This window comes from Ochotona curzoniae, unplaced genomic scaffold, assembly GCF_017591425.1.
Source record: "Ochotona curzoniae isolate NIBS_2020 unplaced genomic scaffold, NIBS_Ocur_1.0 contig_2404, whole genome shotgun sequence".
NCBI lineage: Eukaryota > Metazoa > Chordata > Mammalia > Lagomorpha > Ochotonidae > Ochotona > Ochotona curzoniae.
In genome coordinates this window covers 7,774,299-7,787,250 of record NW_024465451.1, presented here as the reverse complement: position 1 = coordinate 7,787,250, position 12,952 = coordinate 7,774,299, and the positions used below count along the sequence as shown (strand labels likewise).

Here is a 12,952-nt window from a genome sequence, read left to right as displayed (position 1 = left end):
CTTTAAGCAGCTGACTCTGAGTTCTTGGCTCAGGAGCTGGGCAGCATCCCTCACCCCACCCACCCCAGTGGAGTGACGAGTCCCGTTCGGGCCCCCAGCCCAAGCCAAAGTGGAGCTTTCTGATACTTAAATGTATCATAACATGATAGGTAACCTTTGTATGTTTGCATATTTTGTTGGGAATCCTATGTCAGCAAAGAATATCTGGAAAAAATACATTTAAAAAGCAGAGAAGGAGCGATGAACATTTTTTTTTAGAAAGATTTATTAAGGCAAAGTAAGGGATCTCCCGTCTCTCAACTGGTTCACTGCCCAGATGACCACAGCGATCAGTTGGCCCAGAACCCTCGAGTGATACAAATTTTTCTTGTTCACAGAGACACTGAAAGGAACAAAGACATTGCTTTCCTAGAAGCTCAGATCTATGAATATGTTGAAATTCTTGGGGTGAGTAACTGACTCTGCTGAGGGCTGTAAATTAAGTATGGGAGGAAGAGAGGAGCTTCTCTCAAGGGTGTTTTTAGGTCCAGAAGAGGATGGGGTTAAACTAGTTTAAAACAAAGGAGGGTTGCCAGGGTCCTTTGTGCCTCAGTAAGTTCCTATTCTGTTGTTCAGCCTGTGAGGCCCTGCACAGAGAAGAGACTCCCATTGATTCCTCTGAGTGTGGGATCCAACCCCCACGAGTGAGCCAACAGAGAGGTCCCCCAAAGGCAAGTCAGAGAGCTCTTACCTTAAAGATGCCTTAGTTATTCATGGAGAAGATTATGGGCAACTTGGGCTAAAAGCTTAGTGGTATAGTACTCAGTTTTTCTTGAGTGACCTTTTTGGAAGAGCTGAATGGGTGGTTGGGGGCAGAAAAAATCCTGGCATAACCAAGATTGGTCAAAGAATCATAGGAAAGTGAGGTTAAGTTTGGGGGCAGAAAAATTCAGAAATCCATACATAGAGGGTAGGAATTTGTGTTGTGAGTTAAGGCCACATTGGGATGTCCACACCCCGTGTACTGTGCCAGCTTGAAGTCTCCACATGTCTCATCCAGCTTCTGGCTGACGTGCCTGGGGGGCAGCAAGGTGATGGTCCAAGGGCTTGGGTTCCTGCCACCTGCATGGGAGCTACGTGGAGTCCCCGGCTCCTGGCTGCTGGCTTTGCCTGTGCGTCTCGGCGAGTACCCCACCAAGAAGCTGTAGTGGGCAGTGGAGCCAGGGCTTGGACCCAGCGTCTCCAGTGTGGGACACTAGATGCTAGCTGGCATCTTAACTGCAAGGCCAGATGCCTTCCCCTCAATCTTTTGAACACTCCTTCCTTGTTTGTGTGATTTTTTTCATTTTTTCCACTGAAATACACCTCTGTTTTTTTGTTTGTTTAAGCTTTATTTTATCTTTATTACAAAGTCAGATATACAGAGAGGAGGAGAGATAGAGAGGAAGATCTTCTGTCCATTGATTCACTCCCGAAGTGACTGCAATGGGCCAGTGCTGTGCCAATCCGGAGCCAGGAGCCAGGAACTTCTTTCCAGGTCTCCCATGTGGGTGCAGGGTCCCAAAGCCTTGGGCCGACCTCAACTGCTTTCCCAGGGCACAAGCAGGGAGCTGGATGGGAAGTGGAGCTGCTGGGATTAGAACCGGTGTCCGTATGAGATCCTGGCGCGTTCAAGGCGAGGACTTTAGCCACTAGACCACGCCGCCACACCCTCCATAAACCTTTTAAAACACCCTCTTAGCTATCTTTCTGGGAGAAGGTATAGGAGAATGAGCAGCACTGCTGTCTAAATCTGGGAGGCTTCCAGAAGACTGTCTTCCTCTGCGCAGCCTTCAGCTGCCGTCAGGGCCTTTCTTCCTGCAAGTGCTCACGTGGTGTTTTGAGTGAATGGCTCTGGCTCCACTTGCTGGTTTAGGTATCTTTTCCAATTACCAGTTTCCTTCTGCTTTTGTTTGAGGACCACCTATATATAATAGCTGCAGAACTGGTCACCTGTTGGGTTTATTGTGACTGCTTTTGCTGAAAGCAAGGACAGATGCTGGGCATTTGGAATGTACATTGTCTGCAGTGGACACGGGTGGCGGCTGTGGGCTGCAGTCTGCTTGCCACTCTTGCAGAGGGCTCCTGGGCATCACGCCCTTCCTTAGGATGCACTGGTAACCTTTAGCTTGCTTACTATCCCTACCAGAAGGTGGCACTGTTGTCTGTATAATTTCAATCAGTTCCAGCCAACTATTATATGCACTGAAGAGATGTTTTTTTGCCGTTATTTCACTGTTTGTTGATGTCCATTTCCAGGCATTGTGTTATATTTTTGGATACAGTTGAATAAAGATGGCACCCCTCTTATTGAAAAATCCACTTTGTGGTTGGTGAGGTTAATCAGAGTGTGATGTGATACACTGAACTTGAGTGTTCTAAGTAGAAAGAAGAAAAATGTTCGAGAATCAGGAAGCAGCAGGGGTGATGGCACACTGCTATGAAAGGAAATTATGTGTCAGGACATGAGAAATGGAGTGTGCCTTAGGAGGGAAAAGTTGGAGAATTATACTGGAAATATAAGTATTGTTCTATAAACAATAGGAAACTGTAGCAGTCAGACTTACATTTATGAAACGACTCATACAAGCTATGTGTGGCACAACGAGCTGTGTTCGGGAGGTTCAAATCCCCGACAGGCCCATCGGCGAGGCATCCCGTAAAGGTGGTGAAGCGCTCACTGAGGAAGGATCCTGTGGCAAGCCGGACACTGGCCGCAGGGCCCGGCTCGGGCTTCTCAGGTACCTGTGTTGGAAGAATTACTCCCCAGGGGCACGGGGAGCCTTGGGTGCCTCAGGACCTCCCAGGAGGCCTAGCTCCCAAACACCAGGATTGATTCCGTCTCTACCCCGTTAGTATCATTAACTTACCATTTTGAGACTTACATGGCTTTGAGTTTAGGGCTAAGCTAATCAAGCTGTGGTAGCTGGTAAACATTCTTTAAGCAGAATGCAAGGTTAGGTTTGGTTTGTAAACAGTTAAAGCTGCAGCAAATTGGAAAGTAGACTAGAATGGGAAACTTGGTCAGTGTAGACAGTGATTGCATAGTGAGAGCGACAACAGTGGGAAGGAGAACAGAACAGGGGCAGGAACTGTTGTAAAGGCACAACACCTGAGATCTAGTTTCCTCTTGCTTGCAGTAATCTGCAGATGGATAATGAGGCGAATGATGTGAGATTTTGTGTGTTTTCCGTTGGAATGAGACAGGGCTGTTCTACAAAAGGCTTATTGAAATTGAGGTGACAGCAGGAATCAGAAGAGAGATTTCCCTTGGCCAGTGCACTTGTCCTCTGACTTTGTCTTAGGAACAGCGGCAGCTCACTCATGAGAACGTGCAGCGCAAGCAGGCGAGGACAGGAGAAGAGCGAGAAGAGGAAGAGGAGGAGCAGATTAGTGAGAGCGAAAGTGAAGATGAAGAGAATGAGATCATTTACAACCCCAAAAACCTGCCGCTTGGCTGGGATGGCAAAGTGAGTCCCTGACCTCCCTCCGTTTCAGCAGCGCCTGCAGACTTCAGGGGACCGACAGTGCCTCGCTTCTTGCTTGTTGTTTTCTTTCTTTCAGCCCATTCCTTACTGGCTGTATAAGCTGCACGGCCTGAATATCAACTACAACTGTGAGATCTGTGGAAACTACACCTACCGGGGCCCCAAGGCCTTCCAACGGCACTTCGCTGTAAGGAGCACGCGTCGCTTCTCCTGGGTATTGAAGTAGAAAGGCGCAGCTGAGAGGCCCCCTGGTGTCCGGAGCTGAAGGGACTAGGAAGACGAAGGGACTCTGAAGCCGTGTGCTGTGAGACCTTTGGCACCAGCGGTAGCTTTTTGAGATGGTTTTTGGTTAAGCCCTTAAGTAGGATCTGAATGTTAGTACTACCCATTTACCACCCCTGTGCCAAAACTAACAATCAGTGGCTTGCCTTGTTCTGACATGTTCTGTCTTACATTTGATAAGCAATCTTTTTTGCTTTTTTTAATATTATTATTATTTTTTTATTATAAAGTCATTATATACAGAGAGGTAGATCTTCCATCTGATGATTCACTCCCCAGTGACCACAACAGGCGGTGCTGCGCCGATCTGAAGCCAGGAGCCAGGAACTTCTTCTAGGTCTCCCACACGGGTACAGGGTCCCAAGGCTTTGGACCGTCCTCAACTGCTTTCCCAAGCCAGAAGCAGGGAGCAGAATGGGAAGCGGGGCTGTCAAGATTAGAACCGGCACCCATAAGGGATCCCACCGTGTTCAAGGCGAGGACTTTAACCACTAGGCCATGGCACCAGGCCCCTTATTTGCTTTTAGAGATGATGTCAACCTGCCACCTTGTGGGGGTCACTGATGCTGAGTCGGATCCTCCCCCAGCCTGGGAGGTGACTGGCTCTAGTCATGGTTTTTTTCTGTGATCTTAACTGTCAGAAATCCTACAAGGTTATTTTGATCCATGTTCTAGGATTTTGTTCTTAGTTTTTAAAGATTTGTTAAAATTTTTTAAAGATTTATTTTATATTTATTGGAAAGTCAGATATAGAGAGAGGAGGAGACAAAGATGGAAAGATCTTCCAACAGCTGCTTCATTCCCCAAGTGGCTGTAATGGCCCCAGCCAAGCCGTTTTGAAGCCAGGAGCCCTGAGCCTCTTCCAGGTCTCCCATGTGGCTGCACGGTCCCAAGGCCTTGGCCCGTCCTCGACTGCTTTCCCAGGCCACAGGCAGGGAGCTGGGTGGCAAGTAGGGCCGCTGGGATGTGTGCCGGTGTATGGAATCCCAGCATGTTCAAGGCGAGGACTTTAGCTGCTGGGCCACCACTTGGCCTAGTCCCAGACTTTTGTAGACATGAAATGCAAGGCCAGCGCTGCTGCAGGCAGGTCCTTGCGGAGGGTCAGGTTAGGATTTTGAAGTAGAATAGAATTGGTGCTCAACTATTCCTGCTTCACATCGGCCTTTGTGTGTCTCTTCCCAGGAATGGCGTCACGCTCATGGTATGAGGTGTTTGGGCATCCCAAACACTGCCCACTTTGCTAATGTGACCCAGATTGAAGATGCTGTCTCCTGTAAGTCATAAATAATATTGTGCCCTAGGCCAGACCCAGTGGCCACTCGTGTACTTCATCACCGCAGCGTGTCCTGGCCTGTGGACACGGGACTGTGGCTATGAGGAAGCTGGAACGGCCGCATGACGGCAGTTTGGAGGGGGCTGATTAGCCAATGGTGCTGATTATTTCTTCTTTGAGAAAAACCGTGTCTAACATGGGGCTTTGCACTGGGGTCTGCGCTCCACTTTGTGTTTAAGTGAATGATTATATGCCTGTGTTCCTGAGATGATTTTTATGTGTTAAGAGCCAGTGATAAAAAGGAAACGTGGAAATGACATGAGTCAGCTTCCTTCTGAGGTGACAGGATGGATCCACAGCAACACGGCAGCCATGTAGCTTGGAGAAGCTGTCGGCACGTGTGCTGCCCAGCCCCGGGGCCTCCGCCACCGGCGGCCGTGCCTGCGCTGGGCACTCCTGCCATCCGCGTCTTACTGCTCGCTCTGCTTTCTCTCCGTTTGGGATCTTGCCACAGTGCTCAGCTTCTTGCTCAGCCAGCTCCTGTGGCACCGTCTAGGGTTATCAGATCCTCCCTTTTGGAGGAACCAGCAGCGACCTTTGAGACCGCTTCCTCATCCCTGACTTAGCCCGTGGATTCCGACCTCTCTTTGATTGTACTGCTTGTGTACAGCCAGCTTTGGAACTTCTTCTTTCTTGTTAATTTATCAGTCAGGGTCATATAGTTCCTTCAGTCAGAATTACACTGTCTTTGTTGATGGATTATTCACTTCACCTCTTTCTTTTTTTGCCTTTCACTTTGGGAAAAAAATAAAATAGTGATAAAATTTTTGAAAAGGCAGATTTACAAAGAGAAGAAGAGAGATCTTCCATCCTCTGATTAGCTGCCCAAATGGCCACAACAGGCAGGGCTGAGCCAATCCAAAGCCAAGAGCCAGGAGCTTCCTCTGGGTCTCTCACAAGGATATAGGGTCCTAAAACATCGGACCATCCTCCACTGCTTTCCAGGACCTGAGCAGGGAGCTGGGTGGGATGTGCAGCAGCTGGAGTATGAACCAGCACCCCATGGGATGCCGGTGTTGGCAGGCAGAGGATTAGCCAATGAGCCGTCATGCCAGTCATCACACTCCCCCACCACCCCCAATTTATTATGTTTGTAGTTAAAATAATAATAGTAAATAGCAAATTAATTTTTCCAAGCATTTTTTTTCCCCATGGTTATCCCAAAATAGAAGCAGCTCAAGTGAGTGTTCACTGCTTGGGAGACAGCTCCTGACTGCTGCTCATGTGCAGCCTGGAGTCAGTGGCTAATGGCTCAAGCCGTTAGTCCTTGGAGCTGCTTGAGTTGGGGCAGCCCTGAATTGAATTTTCAGCTACAGTATTTACCTGGGAACTATTGTGTTCATTTGGAAAATGAAAAAATAACAAAAATATAAATAGAAGCCAGTCCTTTTTTTTTTTTTTTGAGAGGCAGGGAGAATGGTTCTGTCTGGTCACACCCCTGCAGTGTCCTGGCCTGCCCCTGACTGAGGCTAGGAGCTAGAATTCTTTGCAGGTAAACCAAATCCCCACTGAGATCTTCCATCCTTTGTTCATGCCTTGCAGGCCTGGGCCAGCCTGAAGCCCAGAGCTGGGACCTCAGCCAGGTATCCCCGGCTCAAATGTTTGAGCCACCCTCTGCTGCCCACGTGCGAGCGTCAGAGCTGCGACTGAAACTCCAGCACTCCGATCAGGGTGCAGGCATACCAAGCAACATCATCTTTGTTTTTAGTTTTTAAAGATTTCTTTATTATTTGAAAGGCAGAGTTGGAGTTACTAGAGATAGTGATCTTCTATTTGCTAGTTCATTCCCCAGATACGTACCATGGCAAGGGCCAGGCCAGGCCAAAGCCCGAAGTTTCTCACCATCCTCTCCCAGGTGGCTCCAAGGCCCAGCCACATGGGCCATCGCAGCTGCTGAGGCGTGTTAACAGCGATCGGAAGTGGAACAGCTAACTCACGAGCCAGCACCCTATGGGATAACTGTATAACAGGTGCTGGATTGACCTGTTACACCCCAACGCTGACCCCATTTTGGTTTTCTTGTTTGTTTGTGTACATTATCTTAGTTATCACAAAACTGGGAAAACGTAATCTTTTTAAGAATGGCTTATTTCGGGTCTGGCACTGTGGCCTAGCAGCTGGGGTCATTGCCTTGAACGCCCAGGAATCCCATATGGGCGCCAGTTCTAATCCCGGCAGCCCACTTCCCATCCAGCTCCCTGCTTGTGGCCTGGGAAAGCAGTCGAGGACGGCCCAAAGCCTTGGGACCCTGCACCTGTGTGGGGGACCTGGAGGAGCTCCTGGCTCTCAGCTTTGGATTGGCTCAGTGCTGGCCGTTGGGCTCACTTGGGGAGTGCATCATCGCACAAAGGATCTTCCTCTCTGTCTCTCCTCCTGTCTGTATGTCTGACTTTGCAATAAAAAAAGAATGGCTTATTTCACTAAACAGTATCCACGGGCCAACACCATGGCTGCGTGGGCACCAGTTCATGTCTGGGCTGCTCCACTTCCACATCTTGGTGTCTGCCTCTATGAACGTGGAGGCACAGATAACTCACAGGCTGCTTTCATTATCTTTGGGTAAGTTCTCACGAGTGTGATATCTGAGTCCTATCATAGATTTATTTTCAGATTTCTGAGAATACTCCTTACTGTCTTTTAGAGTAGTCATACGAGTTTAAATTCCCACCAAAAGGGGTTTTTTTTGTTGTTGTTGCTGTTGTGTTTATTTTTTGTAAGATTTATTTATTTTTATTGGAAAGGTAGACTTATAGAGAGAAGGTAAAACAGAGAGAAAGGTCTTCCATCCACTGGTTCACTCCCCAAGTGGCAGCAGTGGCTGAGGCTGAGCAGTCTGAAACCAGGAGGTTTTCTGGATTTTCCATGTACATGCAGGATCCCAAAACTTTGGGCAGTTTTCCACTGCTTTCCCAGGTCACAAGCAGGGAGCCGGATGGGAAGTGGAGCAGCTGGGACATGGACCCACATGGGATTCCCGCACGTTCAAGGCGAGGACTTTAGCCACTAGGCCACACCGCCGGGCCCATGATTTTTTCATTATTTATTTTAAGAATATCTTATTTAGGTCTGAGTCATGTTTTTTATTTTTGCTATTTTGAGTTAAATATCATTTCAAGCTATCATTGCTTTCCTTGATAGCGTTTTGGTTGTGTTTCTACCTCAGTATCTTTGTCTTTATTTTTCTAGCTCTATGAATCATTCATTGGTTATAAGCATAGCCTCACGCCACGTCTTTCCCAGATATTATGATTCTCCATATTTCAGATGAATTCTCTACCTTCCTTACAAACTCTGAGCGAGAGCTGGGCTCTCAGTCTAGGTCTCAGTGACAGTTACCTGAGCCATTGTGCGCTGCCCGCCAGGAGCTGCACCAGCAGCGGCTGGAATTGAGAGCAGAAGTGGAATTCCAGCCTAGCCCCTGATTTAGGATGGGGTGTCTCACTGTTGGAGCAACATTCAGCCAGACACTCAGCCAGACACTGTTCCTTTACAACCTTGCAGCAATGAAGAAGGTGGTTTTTTTTTTTTCGTTTGGTTGGTTTGGTTTTTTGAGGATTAATTTATTTATTTAATGGAAGGAAGAGTTATGGAGAGGGAAAGACAGAGCGAGATATTCAGTGTACTGGTTCAGTTTCCATGTGGCCACCATGGCTGGGACTGGGCCAGGCAAGAGCCAGAAACCGGGAGCTTCTTCCAGGAGCCCACCTGGGAAGCAGGGCCGCAAGCGTCTCAGTCCTCTTCAGTTGCTTCTCCTGGGGCATCAGCAGCCGTCATAGAGTACGCAGAGGGACCGCAGCATTGCAGGTGGCTTTACGTGCTTTGCCGTGACACCGGCGTAGAGATGTCCTTCCGTCTTGACGCCCACAGACTGGCATGTTTATCTCGGGTGCCTCGCTAACAGTAAGCGTCAACATGGATGAGCTGAGTTTAATGCTGTGTTTGTGGAGAGTTTCTGTAATTTTTCTTTGTTGTCTATTAGTGGTGTAATTCTTTACTGAACTGAGATTGGACTTATTTTTAGCATTCAAATTAGACATCTCAGGTTTTCACTTATGAGGAAGAGATCGTATTAAAACTTCTTACTTTCCGTTCTGTTTGCATGAATATGATTATGCAGCCATGCTGCTTTCTGTATATCTGCTCTGTTTTCTTGTATCTTTTCTTTGACCTGCAGTTTACAATGAAGACATTTCTTGTTTTGTTTTATTTTATTTATTTAATGAACTCCCCCCGCGGCCTCACCCCAGTTTTCAGTTTACTGTCAACCATCTTACTCAGCATTGCCATTTCTAGTACTTTGCTGAGAGAGTCGGTGGGTCCAGGCAGGTCCAGAGCAGTCTAGCCCAGGCAGCTGTGTGCCTGCTGGGGCTGGTGGGCAGAGCTGTGGCCTGGGAGGTAGGACTGCTCCAGCTGCCACTGCAGGTCCTTCTCTAAGACGGGAGTGTGCGCAGCTGTGGCCACATCATGGCTGCTGAAGTACATTGACTTGTATGTCATCGTTTTATATCATTCTCTTGCACTTTTTACATGTGTTTTTACTTATTTGAAAGATTTTATTTATTACTATCTGCTGGTTTACTCCCATGTCCCATGGAGCTCCTTCTAGGTCTCTCACATGAGGGAGAAGGACCCAGCTCTCACCTGCTGCCTCCCAGGGTGCACATGAGCTGCAGCCTGTCGTTTGAGCTTGGTCTCATCCCCGGGTCCTTCAGTTTGAGATGTGGACATCACAGATGGTGTCTTAACCCTCTCTGCCAAATGCCTGCCTCCTTGGAAGTTCTCTTCTTCATTCCTTTGAAAATTTAGCCTGTGCGGAGAGAATACTGTCATAAAAATTGCAGTTGGCTTTTTTTTTTAAACTTAAATGAAAGATGTCACTTACAGATTATTCCATTCTATTCTAAATTTGTAATGTAAGAAGTTGAACCAGTGGCTACAAAAGAGCCCCGTGGGATTCCCATCAGAAATCCCCCTTCAGGTGGTTGGTGGCAACAACCAGTATTCTGACTAGACATAGATCTAACAGACTTACAGCATCAAGTCAATATTATGTCCGGTATCTCATCCAAAGCAGAGAAACACATTTATGTGACTGACACATTGTGAACCTGCACGGGCCCCCTGCCATGGTCACATTCTCTTCTGGTGGTTTTCAGAGTTCCCTGAAGAGACACATCTCCAGGGCCGAGCATGATACCTTGGGGGCTAAAGTACTTATTTTGCATACAATGGGATTCCACATGGACACCAGTTCATGTCCCAGCTGCTCTACTTCCCATCCAGCTCCCTGCTTGTGCTCTTGGAGAACAGTCAAGGACAGCCCAAAGCCTGTGGGACCCTGCATCCGTGTGGGAGATCTGGAACAAGCCCTCAGCTCTGGGCTTTGAACCTGCTCAACTCTGGCCTCTGTAGCCACTTGGGGAGTGAATTAGCGAACAGAAGATCTTTCTCTCTGTCTTCCTTTCTGTGAATCTGTCTTTCCAATAAAAGTAAATAAAGAGAGGAGGATCTTCCATCCGATGATTCACTCCCCAAGTGACTGCAGTGGCTGGAGCTGAGCCAATCTGAAGCCAGGAGTCAGGAGCCAGTCCAGGTCTCGGATGTAGGTGCAGAAGCCTCTGCTGCTTTCCCATGGCATTAGTAGGGACTAGATCAGAAGGGGCACATCTGGGACTAGAACCAGTGCCCATAGGAGATGCTGGCATTGTGAACAGGCTTAAGCTGCTGTGCCATGTTGCCGTGCCCCTCTCCATGGTATCCTAACCACTAGGCTGAACACCCTCTTAAACCATCAGGATTTTTCAATCATCATTTTTCAGACTCTTTGGTTATGATATGAAACCTTTCTTTAACCACTGGAGTTTTAAAAACATGTGTCCCCGATTTTAATTAAATACATTTAACAATATTTAGAGTTTTTTCTTCTATCAAAAAGTTTTTTTAAATAGATCACTTTTCTTATAGGTTGTTCCATGTTAAGTTCTTCCTTTGGGAGTATCGATTCTCTGTTCTCAGAGAGGTCTTTGGTTATATTTTATGCTTATTTTCTTTTACAGCAAAGCTAGATAATGACACATTTCACAACAGAAAAGGTTTTATTTAGTCTGTAGTTAGCTCAAACCAAAATTCCAGTTTAAGGTGGGTGCGAGTCTTCTGTTCAGAGTCCTGCGGAACACTCCTGATGACGAGTGGTGTGCACACAGCCCAGTGCCGCTCGCGCCCGGTGGCCGGAGTGGTGCTGCACACAGGCCTGATGCTGTTCGTTTCTCTTGCACAGTGTGGGCCAAGCTGAAGCTGCAGAAGGCTTCCGAGCGATGGCAGCCGGACACTGAGGTGAGTGTTGTTGGGGCAGTGTTGGATGGCCTGGAGGGAGAGCGCGCCCTCACCCTGTAAGGGGAAGTGAGTGAGGGTCACACTAGGAGCTCCTTTAAAGGAAGCATTTAGTGAGAAATCCTGTCATGGCGGGATGTCATGTCCTGTTGATCTTGACATAACTGTCCAGGCCACAGGCTTCACAGTGAGAAATGACATGCCTCAACGCACTTCAGAAAGCTTTTACACAAACTAAAAGATAATATATATCTCCCATGAACTTTTTCCTGTGAGTGAGGCACAGCAGTGACACGCCAGGTCCCACAGTAGTGCCAATAGGCTCCTTGTTTTCAGGACAGTGGCTCCCATGTTTTTAGGTGTGTTTATTTTTGTTTTTTTTCGCAAGGAGGTGTGATATGTATGTTGGGTTTGTTAGCTGTAATGTAGGACTCTGAAAATGGGGAGACTGCTTTCTTGACCTCCCTTCCCAACCCTGCAGTTAGTTGATTAACACATAGTGGCTGCCTTGGAACTTGGGCCTTACTTCTCTTAGGAAATCCTAGTGAGAACAGCTGTAGATGAGTGCCCATCGCAGTACCCAGCAGTGCCATGGAATCAGGCCAGGGAGAGCTCAGGTACCATGTGGTGATGCCAGACATTTGTGCCAGGGGGATAGCTGACAACATGTACCCTTGCCTTTTTAGGAAGAATATGAAGACTCCAGTGGGAATGTTGTGAATAAGAAGACGTACGAGGATCTGAAAAGACAAGGACTGCTCTAGCGGCCCGGGCCGCAGCCCAGCTCGTAGGCGTGCCCAGGCCGCCCCGGATCTGCTCTTTCTATTTTCCCAACCCAGGGCTCTGAAAGACTTGCTGCATAATGGTCTTGTGGAATGGTGGCATGCATCTTGTAGAAACAAGGCATGCTGGCAGATTGCGGGGTTGAGGTATTTTATCTTTGTTTTATATTAAAAAAAAAAATTAAAAGTTCGGTAGTAAAATAATAAAACCAGCTCTTGTTCTAAATGTGTCTCTTAAGTTAAACTTGAGTTTAGCTAAGTTCTTCAGTTCATAATGCCTGCCTTCGTTTTCACCAACATTAAAGTTTTATGGTCACCTGTTAGGCAGCATATATCGTATTAGGTAAATCTGACCTAACCTCTTCCACACTCGCCTTTGCTGCCACTTTCCAAATGAGCATCACCCTCAGGTTAGGGAAGGATGTGGAGGGTGAGCCAGAGCCTCTGAATGAGGCACCGAGGCCTGGAGAAAACGATGGCGTGGTGTTGGAGTGGGCCTGCGGCCCTGCTCCTTCCCATGCCTGGAAAGCCTGAGTTGCAGTGGAACAAGGACCAGCAGTGCCTGTTCAGATCAGCCTCTGCTGCTCCAGTCTCCTGTCTCTTCCTCTCCAGGATCCCCATGTAACCGTGGAACTGACATTCTTGGGCTCTCCCAGCTGGACAGCCACCGTGTTAGGAGGAGTTGAGCAGCTGCCCCAAGACTTGAACCTGAAGGGCAG

At 47.8% G+C, this 12,952-nt stretch overlaps 1 protein-coding gene across 2 annotated transcripts in view; it reads left to right on the top strand.

Moving 5' to 3' along the window:
• Positions 1–12,459, top strand: part of SF3A3 (splicing factor 3a subunit 3) — a 29,389-nt gene extending 16,930 nt beyond the window's left edge. For both annotated transcript variants that reach the window (XM_040974247.1, XM_040974248.1), the window contains 6 exons: positions 378–447; positions 3,324–3,488; positions 3,583–3,693; positions 4,971–5,061; positions 11,399–11,454; positions 12,138–12,459. In XM_040974247.1, coding sequence (XP_040830181.1) covers positions 378–447; positions 3,324–3,488; positions 3,583–3,693; positions 4,971–5,061; positions 11,399–11,454; positions 12,138–12,215 — 571 coding nt within the window. In that variant the 3' untranslated portion in view covers positions 12,216–12,459. The remainder of the gene's footprint in view (positions 1–377; positions 448–3,323; positions 3,489–3,582; positions 3,694–4,970; positions 5,062–11,398; positions 11,455–12,137) is intronic.
• Positions 12,460–12,952: the final 493 nt, after the last annotated feature.